The 18,127-nt window shown below is 47.6% G+C and overlaps 1 protein-coding gene across 1 annotated transcript in view; it reads right to left on the bottom strand.

The window, feature by feature from the left end:
• The window catches only part of IGDCC4 (immunoglobulin superfamily DCC subclass member 4), an 83,313-nt gene extending 67,051 nt beyond the window's left edge, over positions 1-16,262 (bottom strand). Inside the window, exon 1 of the mRNA XM_041469186.1 lies at positions 16,154-16,262. Coding sequence (XP_041325120.1) covers positions 16,154-16,262 — 109 coding nt within the window. The remainder of the gene's footprint in view (positions 1-16,153) is intronic.
• Between the last annotated feature and the right edge of the window lie 1,865 nt (positions 16,263-18,127).

Genomic DNA, 18,127 nt, shown 5'->3' with positions numbered 1-18,127 from the left:
GAAGGTCCAGTTGTGTGGGATGCTACATCAGTCATCAGCCAGGAAAAGCCCTGTAAGCCCAAGGTAGCCCCAAACTCAGCATTGACATGTGGCACCATCAAAACTCAGGCTCCTCCAAAAAAACAACCTAACAGTTATGGCAGGTTCGGATTCTGCACTTGCCCCTGAATCTTCCTGTAATTTTTGCTCTTTTGTAAGCAGATTATTGTTGTTCCAGTGAGGTTGCCTGTGTGGAAAGTCTAACCAAAGGCGAGGGGGGGGAAGCTGACAGTGACCTGCTCCGTGTATCTAACTCGGAGTGTGAGCCAGACAGCGCTGTCAAAGGGCAAAGAATACACTCTGGAAACAAAACCTCTTTGTTCCTCTAATTTTGTTCCAGTTAAGTCAGTTCAGCTGTTCCATATAACCAGTCAAAAACATTCAGCATTTCCCAAAGTATTTTAAGACTTCAAAGTTGTAGGTTTTATTTTGACAGTTTTAAAGCGCATAGCTTTTTTTTCTTTACAGATTTTTTTTGCATTAAAAACAAGACTGTTTAATAAATTAAGCTTTAAAACAACCACTGCCGCTCTGCTTTTATCATGGCTTCAATTAAAATATTGTTTCTTGAAGACAGCTAACGGCTTCTTAGAAAAAAAAGAGGGTGTTTCACTGAGAATATTTTCAATAGACTCAATTTTTTAAAACTTGTGATTAAAACCAAACTCCAAGTAGGGCAGGCTCAAAACCAGGGGGGTTTAAAGCTGTCCAAGCTGCTGATATGAACTCAAAACTTCAAAACCTTAAATGAGCATACCTAAAAAGTAAATTCTTCAACACCCAACAATGGAACACTTAGGAAAAAGTGACCTCTCCAACATTCACTGATGAGGAAAATGTAGGAAAAACACTGTTTAGAGCAGTGCCTGGCAGCTCAACAGAGATGGGAGTTCATCAGGAGCAGGCTGTTCCAGAACAAAACCTTTCTACATAACCCAGGCAACAGATCTGACCTTTACATCTACAAAAAACAGCCCACCACTGAACTCATTACTGGGAGAGATCTGTCCCTCAAACCAATTTTTTTTTTTCACAGTCTCAGGGGCAAACCTGTTCTGACACCTATTGCCTCCTGTCAGGAAAGGGCTAGAACAGCTCAGGGACAAGATCTGTACTGAAACCAAACCTGTCTGAACTCTCCCCGCGTAACCCGAGCTTCACACACCCGCGCTGACATTGTCACCACAGTGAACGGGAGCCAGGCAAGCAAACGAAGGACTCGTGTCTTCAAAAGCAAACAAAAGAGGGTTATAAAAACTAATTAGCTGTTTGTACTCGCTGCTGCTCTTCTCTGCAAAGCTGTAACCACAGTGAGTACATCTCTGAGAGCTTCTCAACAGCAGCTCTGGGATGGCCCAGGCTGGGCCAGCTTCACGGTGCCAGCAGCAAAGGCCCTAATCCCACAGTTTTGAGGTCAAAGCTCCACTCACACAGTTCACAGTACAGCCCACAACCAGCTGTGTCAGCACAACTGAGAAAGCAGGATCAAGCAGCCGTGGGGACGAAGCTTTTAAGCCTGCGATGCTGCCAAATGCTTCCTATCACAGCCCTGCCTATTTGCATTTCTGCCTTGGGCCCCATCTGTAGCTTCCCATCCATGTAAAAGCTGTCCCCAGGGAGAAGGAAGGCTACTGTCCATTTGTTCAACATATCTCAAGTGCATCCAGCTTCAAATGAAATAGGTGGTAAAACTCTTTTCCATGCAGTTCTGACTGTCTTGTTGTCTGGGGGCAGGGAAGACCAGAAATGGAAGTAGCTGGTCCAGGGGCTTTGATCAGTCAGCACCAGTGCAGCTCCCAAGCCCTCCCAGCCTTCCGTGCCAGCGCCACATCCTCGTCATCAGAAACACACACACTTAATTCTTTCCTCATTTCCACTTCAAATAAAAGATCCTACAAAGTAGGCCTCCAAATGCAGTATCAGTTAAATCACTATGTAATAGCACACACGAATATCTTTAAAATATGGTTGCATCCTGTTATAGAAGTCTTAATGAGCCATATTTTTAGCCCAGGAATAACCTGAAAACCAGCACAGACACACTGCAGCACTAAAACTATGTCACTGTAAAGCTATTTCATTACAAGCCATGGCTCTCTTTGCACAGATAATTTCTTCCAAGAGCCCAAGAAAGCTGTTACAAGGTTTTCCAGCAGGCACATGTGTGGAGCAGCCAGAAATAAGCCTAATCTACCAGGCAAAAGTTGAGAATCAGGAGAAAGAAAGGAATAAACACAGGAGATGTGTCCCTTTCAACACACGTGTCTCAGCAGAGGTCACTGCAATGACTGGGAGCTGGAGGAGGGCCAGGGCACCATGCGTGCATCTGTCAGGGATCCCACCCAGGCTCCAGGCAGGCATCCTCACACACAAGGGAACTGCGAGGCTGGAGAGAGCAGGAGCTCCAGCTGAGACCACCCAGCCTCTCGTGCCTCGCACTCAGTACCTGCAGTGACAGTGACTGACAGAGCTGCAGCTGGCAGAGCTGCACGAGGGAGCACAGACCATCCTCCAACAGCCATCTGCAGCACCATCAACATCCAGAGGTGACAGACACATGGAGGAGAGGCAAGGCCAGGCATCCGGCACCCCAACTTGCTCAAGCTTCATGTGAGAAGCAAGGAGTAGATGAGGTACAAACAGGATCCAGACATGACACTGGCAGGCACTGCAAGGACATTTCTGCTCATGCCCAGGGGTTTGAAGAATTCAGCAGCACCCACAGCTCATTCCCAAAGCCCTGGCCTGAGCACTGCACTGCCTGGGAGTCCTGCTTGGCTTGTGACCTCACACAGGGCTGAGGAGAGGCCCGGACACAGCCCCCATCATCCAAGGTTCTGGGGAGAATGCATCGCTCTCCCACTCCCTCTGAAGAAAAAATAAGTTACAAAGACACCACCAGCAAATGCTGGTGGAGTAACACCCTGTCTAACTCAGAGGGACAATGTGAGACTCCAGTGGCTCTCAGGCTCTAGAGAGAAACTCTGAATTGCTTCTCTGGAAGCTGCACCTTCCCTGATCTTGGAAAAAAGCTGGGATAAGGGAATACCCATATACTCCATGTCTCCTTAACATGAGGAACAGAAAAATTTTAAATCGGCTTCTCCTCTGAATCAGCTCCAAAGCTATCTCAGAAAAGCCAGGTTATCTCCCAGCAGCCCAAACCACTCCTATTTGTTACAGAATAATAAAGCCATTACTACTGAGCAATCACACTATTACACTGTTGTTTTACGTGGCTATAATTTAACAGTTCCTCACTGTTTGCTTTAGAAAATCTGTTCTTAAAAGGTCTATAAAATTATGAACTCTTGCTCCAATTTGAAAACATAGGCATGAGCAGGGATTTCTGTTTTCTAATAAATCACATACCCCTACTAGTAAACACCAGCTTATAAGAAACATCTTTTGTTTATTGAAAGTAAATAGCATGTGGACATTTTAAACAAAAAGAAGGTGGGAGGCAGAGGGGGACAGACAGATTATGTTTTTCACTTTCATTTTGCCTTGTGTCTAAACAAACAGTTCCTAACAGCTTTGTTTTCCAAACCAACTTTCTCCCAGCTGCTATCTGGAACCACAGAAAGGGAAAGCAATACTCAAGATGTACAAGGATTACTTGACTTTGCACACTCATTTTACACAGCACTCAGTGGTCTGGCTACACAAGCCACAGGGAGAGTTACTAGGAATAAGCAGTAGCCCTTGGAGAGACTGGTTGGCTTCACAACAAATCAGTCCTGGGAGGGTTCACTCAGACCCTCACATCATGCCAGGGGGAACCAGCATTTTGCCAAGATTTTGTGACAGGTCCCAGTTTTGCCACAGGAACTGATCTGCTGCCTTCCACTGAGCCACAACCACACAGAAACTTGGAAGATGACTCTGAACAACAGCTCAGAGAGGAGGTCAGAGAAAAAAGCTCTTACAGACCCTTCAGGGACAGCTACCTGTAGCATCTGAAAACAAACTATCACCCTGATCCTTTTTAGCCATAGTTTTTACTGTTTCCATTAGGTACAGGAAGCACAGAGATACTGACCTAAAAAGACACAAGAAATTATACCAGGATGGAGCATACTCTAATGTTTCTGAATTTTTCATCATCTTCAAGATCAAAGATAATAATCTTCAAAGATCTTTCTCATCCCTCTGCCTTCAACTGATGATCAAGGCACCAAATATTCCCACACTCCTTTTTCTTGCCTTCTTGCTACACAGTTAAGTGTTACTTAGACCACAGTCTACCTCACAAGTTCCTTGCCCACAAGAGATGTAGCAACACTTCACTAAAGTTACAGGTGGGAATAGCTAGAGTTAATATTTTGATCCATTTCACTCCAACAGCAGAAGATTCCTTATATCCAGGCATAAATACAGAGACATGACTCTAAGAGAGTCTCAGAAATGATGTGCAAATACATAGCTCTATCACAGCTCTCACACACCACTGAAACTTGCTATATTTAACCCACCACTTTCTTAAGTACACATCATGCCACAACTGAGCAGCCCCTCCACAGACAATGGTCCAGCCCCTTCTGAGCTGGACCTTATAAACATTACCCAAAAAAGGCATTTGGAGGGCCTCACATGGAGTCCAGAACGTAGTAACTTTTACTTATACCTCATGCAGGCCTTGCAGGAAAGCACCTGTTCAGCTGGGAATGTGCAGGCAGCCTGAGCCAGCCTGCTCTGTGGGATGCAAACCCTCTGCACGAGCCCTTCCACAAGGCCTTTTTCACCCACTGCTGCATAGCTGCCACAACAGCAAAGTCCCCCTGACAGCACATGGATTTTACTGCTACTTGCAGTGCAAATGAGATAATTAGGTCAGAAATCTTCAAAGCCCTGCCACTGCCACGGGTAATGAGACTTTGCAGTTCACCTGAAAATACAAGTAGAAGGAGGAGGACCGGTAAAGCTCCTTCTCTACCAACAGTCTAGCTGTGAAGCCATCCAGGAAACAGCTTAGTCCAGCTTCCATCAAGAAGATGTCCTTCGTAGCAGCTGGGAAGTCAATGCATGAAAACAACCCTTAAAAAATAGAAGCATTCATAGGGGGAACCCAGGGTCACAACAGATTTGCCAACAAAACACAAGGTACAAGCAGACAAACTGCTATATTTTAATCAGTGACAGCCCTCTTATCTTGCTGTGTGATGGCTTCCTCCTTGCAGAAAGGGAACCAGATCACATCTCTGTTCTTACCTGAAATACTGTCTCCAAAAAAAAGGGGCAAAGAACCCTTCTGCTGGGGTGTCACTTCAGTGACAACCCAAGACACACACGCTCCTCAGACTGAGCTGAGAGTTTTCACAACAAACAAAATCCCCTGGCATGTATTTAGAACTATTTATGGTACAATTCTGTATTTTAAAGTTAAGCAAAGAGCCTTCCTTGTTCACTCTTGATAGGCTGCAGTTCAAGACTGGAGTGAGTGTGTCTTCAGGGCAGGGTGTAAAGTGCCATAAATGCAGAGCAGCTACAGAATGTCAAAGAACAGCTCTGGTTTCAATCCCACCAGGTACACAAGGAAATACACGTATAGACCCTCTCCCTGCTCCTTGTGCTTTCCAGCTCTCTGCAAACAGCCAACCTGTCTGCAAAGCCCCTGCAGAAAGGCCTGGATGTGCAACTAGTCACTCAGAGAGGACAAGAACCAACCCTCCCATGCTGCAGTGGAAAAAAGTGATCTACTTCCAAGAAGAGAAGTCAGGCTCGTCAAATTCCTGCCAACTCTCCTGCATTTCCCAGGTAATTGCACAAACCATGAATTAATAAGAAATAATGAGCCAGCACACAGGGGAAGAGAAGACAATTCAGAACAGCAACAAAGAGAACTAATGGAAAAGTACATTTTAACAGCTCAGTGCAGATGACTGTCACTGCAAGCTCGCACTGCCCCAAGAGAGGTGTCACTTCTCTGGGAGGACACAAGGACACGTGCCACCCACGCAGCACAGGAACACAAGGCAAAGGTGAGGGGGGCTGAGGGCAGGAGTTAATTTTGCAGACAACAGACAGTGTGGGCAGTACTGACAAAGCACGAGCCTGTCCAGGGATGGCCTTGTCACCACCCACCACATGTCCTTTGGGAAGTCACAAAACCCATCTGGGCTTCACTGCCCGGCTACAGCTGCAATGTCTGACATCAGCTCCCTCCACGGGTGTGGACCACCCCTGCTTTATCTAGACCTGCTCTGCTTCTTTCTGTTATCACCTAACCCCACAGGTATGTTATCAATGCAGCCAGCCAGCCTTGCTGGGACAATAACAGATAAAAGGGCAGGTTTGATAGAGAAAATAATAAAATGGGAGATGATAAACTGTGAAGTCAAAGCGGTGCTCACAGCTAGACATGCATGATCTTACCAAGGACTTGACCACCTTGAGACTTTATCCTCCTGGCTTAACTTCTTACCTAGTCCTGTTTGAAAAGGCAGCATCTGGTTGTGATCTGGAAACTCAGTTATTATTGAAAGGGCAAAGTGACATTTACAGCTCAGGGATTGTGTTAGGAAAAATAGCAACATAACAGCCATATCTGCAGCTACAAGGATGCACCTAAAGGTGGAGGAAAACAAGGAGCAGCACAAACTTTTGAACATGGCTAGGACTGAGGGTCAGAATGAGTGGAAATCTACCCTCCCATTTCCAAACTTAAACTTACATCTATCATAACAACAGGAGGAAAATATATTTCACAACCTACTTCAAAAATGCCTCACACCTACTTGGCTGTTTAACTTTCCAGCATCTCCAGTGCATTTACCCACTGTCAGCGAAAGTTTCTCTTCAGAGCACATAAATCTTTCTGTTTTCCAAAGCTGCAGCCAGCTGAAACCTGACAGTTTGAGGACAAAGCAGTAAAAGGCCCGGGTCTGCTTCCAAATGGTGAAGGACAGGCTTTAGACACACAGTATCCGAGCAGCAGAATTCCTGTGGGGACTGTCACACCACTTTGGGGCCCAGGCTCAGATGTGATGCTTCTCCCTGGCTGTCTCAGGGCTTCTGCTTATCTCACCAAAACACATCTAAAAAAGACACCTGGACTTACGCTGAGATTTCAACAAAAAACACCCCAGATCACCCACTTTTCTCAACAGTGAAGAGAGTTTTGCCTCTGTGAATCCGACTGCTAGATGAGCACTATAGATGGTGGCTCTTTTGGACCAAGGAATCCAACCTCATTTGTTACTAAAACCAGATTTATTTCCATAAATCTAGACTAATTACCGCTGCTCCTCCTTTAATGAGGTTTGTTGTGCCTCAGCACATAGCACCAGCACCAGAGGAGAAATCCTCATCTTCATAACCAGGCAATTTGGGGCCACTTTGAATAGCTCCTTCTCTACTGTTAGAAACAAATGTTGAGAATGATGTCTCTTCCAGAGAGCCAGTTTTATTTCAGGGAATGCTGTGTGATCATTCTCACGTTCAGGTCAACAACAGCCTTGCAAAATCTCCTTTATCCAACTTTTACTACTGTTGAGCAGGGATTAACATTAATTGAGCCCAACCCATATTAGCCAAGGATTATTTGTCAGTCACCAGCCTATAATCACTTGCATTTTCCAGCAGAAATCTTTACATTACTCAGATAACTTGCAGGATAATCCAAGTCACCTTTTTAATGTAACCTATATAAAGACACACATCCACATCATTGTCTTCCTCCTTCCAAAATACACTATTAGTTCAGCTTAAAAAACGCTATAAAAATTACTTCTGTCAAATGTGCAGCCCAACAAGTTTCTGGTGAGAAGAAAATACTTTTTATGAGGGCAGCATATTTTTAAACCTCACAAACTTGAAAATACACAAAAAAGTATTCAGGAATTTTCATTTACAGGTCTGCACATACCACATACCAAATACCAACTTAGCCTTTCTGTTTAAAATCTAAATGAAAGTTACACAGATGTGCCCCATCCTGATGCTTCCTCTGGTTTCTTGCATGTGAGCCTCCTGCTGCAACACCCCAAATCTGCCTCAGCAATGGCTCAGCTACACTGCAAAGAGACACTCTGGGAGATGAAGGTTTCCTTACTCTTCCCTCAGCTGGCTCTGATCCCATCACATCTAGAAAGCCACATCCAGCACTGGTTGTCTGAGCTGAATGGCAGCTCTGAACTGAGCTGGGGGGAATTGGTGCCCTAGGGATCTGCACAATCCAGATCCAAGACGACAGGCTCTGAACTGAAGGAGTAAAAGACTTTCCCAGCAGAGCAAACACCTGACTGCTGAGAAAAGCAGGGCTTACTTACTACTGTTATTATAGAAGGCTGAGATTATGGATGGAAAACAGGTGAAAGACTCAAGGACCTGCATGTACTCAGCTCAGTAAAGAGCAATTTATCAGGAAATTCAGTGAGTGTACACATCCTCACAGGGAGGCTCTTCATACCAGTTCCTGTCTTCACACACCCATATAAACCCCAGAGGGGTGAACTCAAACTGAAGGCTGCACATCGCTGAGTGAGGATGTCAAACCATCCTCCCGAGGGGCTGTGATGGACAAGCACCCACAGCAAATGTTTAAGTCAGAAGTGGGTGTTGCTTTTTTTAAGAGATGCTCCTTTTCAAGCACAACCATTAAACCTGGAACGAGAAACGTCTCAGCTTGCCACAGTACCCAGGAAGGCAGCACAATATACTGCTTGCCTTAAACATACTGAACTATCCCAAGTGCCCTCACCAGTGTAAAAAACAAAGAATGGTCTGACAGCTCAGCCTCGTGCCCGGATGCTGAAGTGTTGCTGAAGCCTTTCACCCCTCACTTAACTCCTCTGCTGCTAAACAGCAAATCCTGGCAGCAGCCATAAGCATGAAGTAAATGGGAAGCTCTTCTCTGCCAGCAGCTGGGAGAAACTTCCATCTCTCCCCACTTTGCACGTAAAGAAAATCCACAATAGTACTTGTGGTAATGCTGCTCACCAGATTTCCCACTGACAGACTCTCAAGGAAAGCCTCCAGATAGGAAGCCTGCTCCTAAGGACCCTCTTCAAGTGGATGACTTTCGACTTTGGGAACGTATGGCTCATCTTCTTGAGCAACAGTTCCTTTTGTTTTCAGTACACATAAAAAGAATACAAAGGAAAAGAAAGAAAAGTTGCATTTACTGTGACCTAGGGAACACAGAGCTAAATAAATTTGATCAATATTTTGATTTCTCTGACAAAAGCCGCAATCAGCACTCACACAAACAACTGGTTAGCAAGCTGGGGGGACAGGAGGGGTAAATCAAACCAGAGTTTCAAGACACTTATCTTTCCATCACAACAATTGCCACCAATGACAGTAATTTACATGGCTAATAGGCAGTATTATGTTTACAAAACCATTCTTGGGAGGGAAAATCTAAACAATTTTTGCCAACCCAGCAAAGGAGCTGGTGTTGGATCAGATCCTGGGATTCTTTTTTCCCTTTTATCTTATCTGATGGTATTTTGCCAAGGTGTCTTGCTATGGAACAACACAAAGTGCCTTCGGAAGTGTCTCTGCAAGCCACACAGACCCATGAAGGATATGATCACCGTCCTGCCACAGCCTGAACTCTCCAACAGCAGGGCTGCCCTAGCTTCTGCAACAAGGGGAAATAGCTATCAAGCAGAAAAACAATGAAGCCAAGCCAGCAGCCCCAGCTCCTCCAACCCACACCACACTCTGGACCCCTCTGTTGAAGATAACCTCCAACGAGCGCCTTATCTCCCACACAGGGGCAGGTCCCATCCCCAAACCACATGCTGACCCCCCAATATCAGCCTGAACACCTGTTAATTCTCTGCCCTCCCCAGCCCTTGGCTTGGTTTGGTTCTTCTTTCCATGAAAAGCTCCTTGTCCCTTTGTTACAAGCTCTTCCAAGGTTTTGCCACAGACAGACAGACAGACAGGTGGGACTGCGAGGGCACAAAAATGGGCTCAAACAGGCTCAGTCCCTCTGGGTCTATGTAATTAGGAGGACTATGCTCATCATTCCTCTAAAGCAGCACAGATAACCCCAGAAAGGCAAGAGCACATTTTCACTAGACCATCAGCTAAAAACAGACAAAAGATTTCCAAAAGAACATAAAAGCCTTCTCACATGCACAGAAAAAAATAATCAGTCAACTCTTGACTAGTTTTAATATCAGGGAAAATTCCACTTTTGTCTGGAAAATACATGCACCCATTCTGCAGCTGTACCCAACAGCCAGCCAAGAGCCACAGAGGGACAGTCCTGCCTTAAGTGCAAAACCTGAGGTAATTTTGGAACCTGTAAGCACTGATGATGCTTCTGAAAAAAGAAGATTTACCAAAGCCCTGAGTGCATGAACAGTCAGATTTTGCCTAAACTCTCAGTGCATTGACAGGGCATGGGAAATCCATTTCATTAAGTAATGACCTTTTGGTCACACCAATTAACTTGATCATCTATCGACAGTCAATTTAGAAACAATCAAGGATGCACATTTCCCAGCACACAGTGAAACAAAGGACTTTATCACATCCCTGCTGCCAGCCTGGCATCGCTTCCCCATCCCAGGTTTACTCCACCAAGATCTGCCATAACCATTTTAACTGTTTAATTTCCCAAAATCTTACATTTAACAAGGTGCTAAGCCATTCCAGCTCCAAAGGGAACGTGGTTCAAAGACCCGAGCAGGAAATGAGACCAGGGAAGTCCGTTGGAACAAGGGAAAGAGCCACAGTAGACTGAGCACAAATGCAATACTTCACATGCCAGATTTTAATTCTCCCACCAATCTGGGCTGAGAGCAAACCTTGAGGATGCTCACATTTCATTAACACACCTTTAATATTAATGACCTGTCCTCAAGAACTCCAAGAAAGATCTGGAAAAATAATTAAAACATGAAAAAACAAGAAAAGATAGAATAAACCAGGTTATTCCATAGCTCAGCTGAATTTCATAAGGCAATAACAGGCAATTGTGTTTAAAATGCTGATAAAGATTTTTAAATAATTTGAGAACATCTGATACGAAAGTTTCCCTGGAACACAGTAATTGCTTATCATAATCACCACAAAGTATGTTTATTACCCATGGAGATAAGACACAGCAGCTGCTGGACTTCTCAGATAAAGCAAGCCTATATCACAACAGCAGGATCACATGGATTAGGAGCGGGAGAGGATCTGACTCAAACAGACAGCAATGGGCACCAGTGACATGAACAGAAACACGTCCAGAGGAGAAGCTCCATGACCTACACACTCACAGTGTCCTGACACCTGCAAACAGGACAGTGTCAGACAGACTCAGACACCTGGTCTGGCTCTCCCATGGAATTTCCCTTCTCAGCAGCTGCAACTCCAGCAGATTTTTACCTTCCTGCAAGGAAACACTGACCAGCTCTTCCTCTTCCTTGAAGCCTCCATTACTCTTCAGAATTAGGAAATTCAATGGTGTTTCAAGGATGACATCAGCATACTAGTGATAGTCAGACAAATTAGAAGCTCTTCAGACCTCCCCCCATGTCTGGTGGAGGGTTTGGCAGCTCTAGAAGGGCTTGTGAAAACACAGCTTAATGCTGCTTTCTATGAAGGTGGCAGATTCAGTTTTAGCAACTGTGGATCCTCTCACCAGCAAGCTGTTAAGTCAGAAAAGCACAAGCAGCACTTGGAGGCCACTTACTCAAGGGATTTAATAAATACAAGAAGGGTACTTAGAGTGATGGTGTTCTTCATGTTTACAGTGTGTAACAGCATCCTCTGCTCAGTGGGAACAAGTGGGGAAACTGAGGCAGAGACAGCAAGTGACCAACACAAAGACAATGAAAAGAACCAAAGTCACAGCAGCTCCAAATCCTGTGTTTGGAAGTGCTTTCCCAAAAAAAGAGAGGAAAGCAAAACAGACACCAAGCCCCATAACATGTATGCTGATGTAATCCTAAGTCATGTTTTACAGCAGAAAAGACTTCATAAATAAACAAATGAATACAAGGACGCTGGATTGTGATTTCCTACAGTTTTGTGTCTCAAGAGTGGATTGCCCAGTCCTACCCAAAAAAGGTTCATCATCTGCTCAAAGCTCTTCCTGCCATTGAGGCACTCAGGTTCCTCCACAAGTGGGTTTTCCAGTCCCCGTCCTTCAGTCCATGCAGAAACTGCATCTCCCTTCTCTACTTGGTCACTTATTTTCAACAACTCTGAATTCTCCGTGTCCAAACTAGTTATGACTGACCAGCAGGTCCAGGAAAAAGAAAAGGGAGATGGACAGACAACTGAATGAGATAATTACCCCTCTTCACCTTCAAAAACCAGCAAAAAATACTGTAGGCAAGTGGATCCAGTTCTTCTTCAGAAAGTAATGAAATTGCACCAGAGTTGATTTTGGCCCAACACGCACTTGGCAAGTACTGATAACAAGGATTTACCATATCCCCTCTAGTATTACAGCTGACTATAAAACAAACATTTGCTTCCTACTGATAACAAAATGACTATGATCACTCAGGGTTTGTAAAGGTTAGGGTTTCTCTGTCACTCAAGGCAGACCTGTTATTCCCAGTGTCCATGCAAAAAACACCCTGCATGTAACACTGGCCTCAGTTTTCCCTCAGGTACCCACTCACCTCATGCAGAAATACGGTTTGGGATGGATTCCAGCAACAAATTACAATCAGATTAAATATTAATTCCCATCTTAATTATATAACCATGACTAGGCCTAATGGCCTTGAAGCCATTTAACCAGGAGAGGAGTATGTAAATCGTGCAAGCAGCATCTCTTACAGTGCAAATGCCCAGACTGGTTCACCAGCACCTGGATTTTTTCCCTGGGAGAACAGACAGCCTTTGGAAAAGCAGCTCCAAGGGAGGTAAGAATTCAAATCATCCAGCAAGCAATATGGTATCAGGAGTCACAAACCCATGGGACAGCACAGCACTCTGCCCTCAGGATAGCTGTGCACTAGAGTGAGAAAGATCATGTATGTGCTGAATACTTATTGATGGATTTCATCCTCACCTCTGACACAAAGAAGCATCTCTACATTTGGCTGAAGTGGGCCATGAGGTTGCCAGAGCAGATGAAGTAACTGGTCCAGGATCACAGTGAGCAGTCAGGAAAGATGTCCTGTATGCCACAGCCCACCCCAGCACTTCACATACTCAGGAGGCCCAGATGCTCCCAGTGCAGTGACACCTGTGCTGTCCTACAGAAGCTGCCTCCATCTCCAAACCAGGCTACATGCAGGAAAAATAATCTCCTTCATCCCCAGGGAAAGGCAGATTGCCAAATATTTTCTTTTCCAATTCTTACTTGCGCCACTCTGAAGGGCCTCATGTATGACCAGAAGTCACCCACCCCACAGGGCCCCCACAGCAGATCAAATCTGCTGCAGCTGCCAGGAGAAAGTCTGTTGCAAGACAGGGGGATACGCCCCAAAATGAGCCCATTCTGCTTCATTTTGGACTTCAAGGCAGTTAAGGCACAAAACCCAAAAAAAAAAAAAAAGGAAAAACCTAGGGAAAACAGGAGAGACAAAACCAGAATTAAGCCTCATCAGTTTATCCTTCAACTTCACACACTAGAAGAGAAATAGAGAAACGCCATCAAAAGCACTCCCCACGCTAGAGCAGCCCCTGCCTGGCTTGGAGACTGGCTGTCACCAGAGGCACGGCACAACGGCAGCGAGCTCCAAGCTCCGGCACGAGAACGCTGCCCCTGGAAACGGGATACAGGCGAAGCCTCGCCAGCGCTGTGCGCACCGTGTTTGGCACTGTCAGCGCCCCCCGTTTCTTGGGGCGGTAGGAAACATCTCTTCCCTGCACCGCCCATCCCGGTGACACCGCCACGCCACGGTCACAGGGCCGGCGGACCCGCAGGCAGGTGACATCCTGCGAAGCGCAGCAGGGACACGCGATTCCCAACAACGGGAGCGCCGACTTCCCCGGCACGGGCTCTCACGGCAGGCAGCGGCGGCGGGGTCACGCCGCCAAGGCGAACGCGACAGGAAGGATAAAACAAATCACAACTCAAGTGAGGTGGTGTCGAAAAAGGAAATAGCAGGAGAACTCAACCACAAAACCGAACTACACAAAACCAGATGGATTTCAGCTTATCCCTCGGATGGAAAGCTCAGCGCACTTCCCACCAACACGTCCCCTGCAGAGAGTCCCAAGGAAAGGAACCAGCACAGCCCCCTTGTTGGAGTCAACTGAAAAGAGGTTGTTTAGTGCTTGGTTTTTTTTTCCTTAAACCCCTTTCCTGCTACTGAAGGGAAAACAGGCTCAAAGTCAGAAAGCTTTCAAAAACACTGGATCACTTCCCCAGCAAGTGTACACTGGCACTGCTTCCATCAAGTCCAGAGGGGGGAAGGTTTTCCACTCTACTTCTCTCCTACAAACTTCATACCCAGAGAGGCTTGAACTTTGGATCAAAACACATGCGGCTTTGGGATCAAACACAGACTTTCCCAAAACCATTTCAACTCTCTGCCAAATTAATTTCAGATTGAAACAAGTCCATGTTTTTCTTTTCAGAATCAAACCCACCTGTTGAAAAGCACATCCACACGTATCCAGCAGCACGTCCGAAGACTGTGCAGACGCACTCACTGCCTCCCTACACAGGACGTGTCCCATTGTTAGAAAACAAACAGCAACAATTTTCACTAGCTGCCTAACTGCTTGCAAGAAACACCAAGAAACCACAACTACAAATTCTCGCAAAGCATCTGAAGTTTTCTTGTTGAAGTGGGTTTGGAAAAACAACATCCACTCCACCACCCCCATTTTTTGTTTGCCTTTTTTTTTTTTTCTTTTTAAATCATTGTTCTCCATTACAGGTCTTGGGATCCACTTAGCTGTTTGCTCAAACACACAGGAGACACAGCTCCCACTCAGTCCAGCCTAGCCCCTCGGCTGGTGGGGTCACAGCCTGCCACCCATCTAGGAAAACCAACACTCACTGGTGACAATGGGCCATTTACATGGACCGTTATTCACTTCCACAACAGTCACCATAAAGCTGCACCTATGTTGAATCATAACCTACCCCTAACGGGAGCTCACAGTGCTCTGAGGAAAAAGAAAGAAAAGAAAAACAACCCTGCAGCCATCCACGTGCTGTTATTATGCTCTGCTGAACCTGAATGCATCATAAAAGGAATAAAAATGTACAATGACATGGGGATGGCTCCTCCACCACAATATCCCGTTTATGGGGGATTTTAAACAAGAGCAAGTCCCTGGCACACGCTCACATTTTTTGGTGCAGTTCTGCCAACCTGTACCTTTCCAAACCCTTCTCGGGGATGAGAACAAAACCTTTTGTGGGTTGTGCGCACACAGAGAAGGAACCCCACACCCCAAGGTGCGACAGTTCAGCTGACCCCCAATGCCAACTTTGATGGCAACCACAGAAAGCCACCAACACGCCCGGTGGCCGCGTACGTGTGCCCTCGCACGGCGCTGTTTGCGTAACCATTGCAAAACACGAGCGTGAGGAGCATGGCTATTCCTGGGTCACTTCCTTGACCAACGGCACATCTGCCTACCCGTGTGTCCCATTTCGGCAGGAGCAGGGCAAGGGAGGCAAAGGGCCCCTCCACGGCCTCGCTGGCCACCTGGGCCTGCTCTGAGCCACCCTGTGCCACACAAGCTCTTCATTCCCCACCACTCTGGCACGGCCACTGTCCCTCTGGCAGAAACTTGCCACTGTCCAGGCAGAGGCCGTGGAAAGCTGCTCCTGCAGGTCTGCTGTTCCCCCCCCAGCCCCATACACTGATGGGAGTTCTTGTGGGGAGCGTCACCCTCAAAGTGTGAGGCTGTCACTCCCAATGTCACCCCCCAAATGATGACTCCAAAGAAAGCACCATCTAGGCATGGGCCACGAGCACAGTTATCGTCTGACTTGGAGAAAAGAAGGGGATGGGGAGAGGGGGGGAATGGTCACGGAGGGACAGGACGGCCACTAAGGGGAGAAAGGACGACTGGGGTAAAAGGCCACTAAAGGGGAAGGAGGGCTGGTACAGCGGGTGACCGGCCAGGGAGCGCATCCCGCAGAACCGCCCGCTACCCATGTGAGGGCAGGTGGCACCGCGGCCGCCCGCGGGCTGGGGGGCACCGACCCCTTCCCACCCTCCTCTCCCTCCTCACCCACCTTGCACGGCCAGGACGGCTAGGGCGGAGAAGCAGAGACAAAGCAGCAGGTCCTCCAGCGCCATGTAAGCCCCGCCGGGCGCCGGGAGCAGGGGCCGCCGCGGCCGCATCTACGAGGGGAGCGCGCTCTCCCGCCGCCCCACCGCCATCTTGTGCGAGCGCCCCGGCCCCAGCCCCAGCCCCGCGCTGCCCGCCGGGCCCCGCTGCCGGGGGCGGCCCTGGGCTGCCGCTGCTCCGCCTTTGTCAGCGGCCCGGCCGCCCCTCTGAGGGGCTCCTCCCGCCGCCCGGCAGCGCCCGCACCAACAGGTTGCTGCCAGCCCGCGGCGGGGGAGTAGTCGCGTTCCCTCAGGGTGGGGGACGGCAGGTGCGGGGCTTCTCCGCCCGCCGGTGGCTCAACAAGCCACAAACATTTATAACATTTTATGTGGTGTTTTTAAATATTTTCTTGCTTCAATCTCTTTAGTATTTTTTTTCCGGTTTTGCCACGGCTGAGCGTGGAGGGTACCGGACCGCCTTCAGCAGCCGCGCTCCCCTCACGGTGCTTCCCGGGGATGCCTCAGCCGGCCCCGGGAGTGGCCCCGCTCCCTGAGGGGGTGGACGGCAGGTGCGGGACTCTTCCGCTCGCCAGCAGCTCCACAAGCCACAAACATTTGTAACATTTTATGTGGCTTTTTAAATTAAAATTCCACCCCCCAGCTCTGTAGGGTTTTTTCCCCGGTTTTCCACGGGTGAGCGCGGAGGGCACCGCGCAGCTCCCGCCGCCGCGCTCCCCTCACGGTGCTGCCGGGGACGCCTCCCCGGCCCCGCTGCCCGTCGGGGCTGCCGGAGCTCAGCGCGCCGAGCCCGGCTGGCAGCGGAGGCAAACGGACACCAGTAGCCGCACTGCCATGGCTTTGTTGGGGTTCAGTTTCAAGGCACACTCCTTCAGGTGTATATCATTGTATTTCATCAGTATATCAGTGTATTTCATTGGTCGTCAAAGCCTTGCCTGTGCTTCTCAGCCGACTGTAAAAATAAAGCAAATAAAATACATGATGTGGCATGTCTGCACCCCATCGCTGAGGAGAGAGGCAGGACCTATCCATCAGCTGAGCCAAGCAGTGGAAATGAGGCAAGGAGATGAGAGATGGAGGCCAAAGTTGCTGCCTCCCCATTTGGCTTGGCTGGGTCCCAGACACAAACTCGCACCACACGTGTGTGCGTAAAGCCACAGGTGCAGGTTTAATCCTGAGAGCAAATGACACCAAGTCCTTTAGGCAGTGGTACCTGGCACCAAACACAGGGGCAGTTGCATCCAGAGTGGGTCTGCTTTGCCCTCCAAAAGGGTACGAAGCTGCCCAGCACACGGGCATGTTTTATCACAGCAGTGTGGAATGTGGAGGGGGCTTCAGCTATGCAGGGTATGAAAAAAGAAACCTTTTTAATCCAGACCCTCCTATTTATTAGCTTGTATAATGAACTATAAAAACTTAAATGAAACCAGAAAGGCTGTGTGGTGGGAAGCAGGTTTCCCGGGAGTGTGAGTTATGCATCTCTAAGTTGATACCTGGCAGTGGCCAATACAGACAAGCTCTGAGAGGCAGCAGCCCCCTCCTCTGAAGGGATGTGCAGAGGGGCTTTGCCCAACATCAGGTGGGCACTCACTGTGCACCTTGCTGGGAAGGAGTGCATAATAAGGCCACAGCATTCCACTGGACCCATTTCTGCACCATCTCACCCCCCTGTGGAAAGGAAAGTGGGTAGTAATATCCACATCCTTTTCTGCACCAGTCCAGCACAGAGGTAAAGATTACAAACCCTTCTTTCTTTCTGAGTCCTTCCCACCTGCTCCTTTATGTGTGAGGTGGTTTTAAGGGTGCTGTCAAATTGCTTTAACTAGGCTGTAAAGAAATGTCTGCTTGTGTCTGCCAGTGGTTTCTTTCACACACCCCTGCCCGTTTTTCTTCAAACCCCAGATATTTCTCCCTCCCTTTAA

Source organism: Pyrgilauda ruficollis, unplaced genomic scaffold, assembly GCF_017590135.1.
Source record: "Pyrgilauda ruficollis isolate IOZ18807 unplaced genomic scaffold, ASM1759013v1 scaffold23, whole genome shotgun sequence".
Classification (NCBI taxonomy): domain Eukaryota; kingdom Metazoa; phylum Chordata; class Aves; order Passeriformes; family Passeridae; genus Pyrgilauda; species Pyrgilauda ruficollis.
Note: the sequence above shows the minus strand (reverse complement) of the source record. Positions and strands in the feature narration are given on the sequence as shown.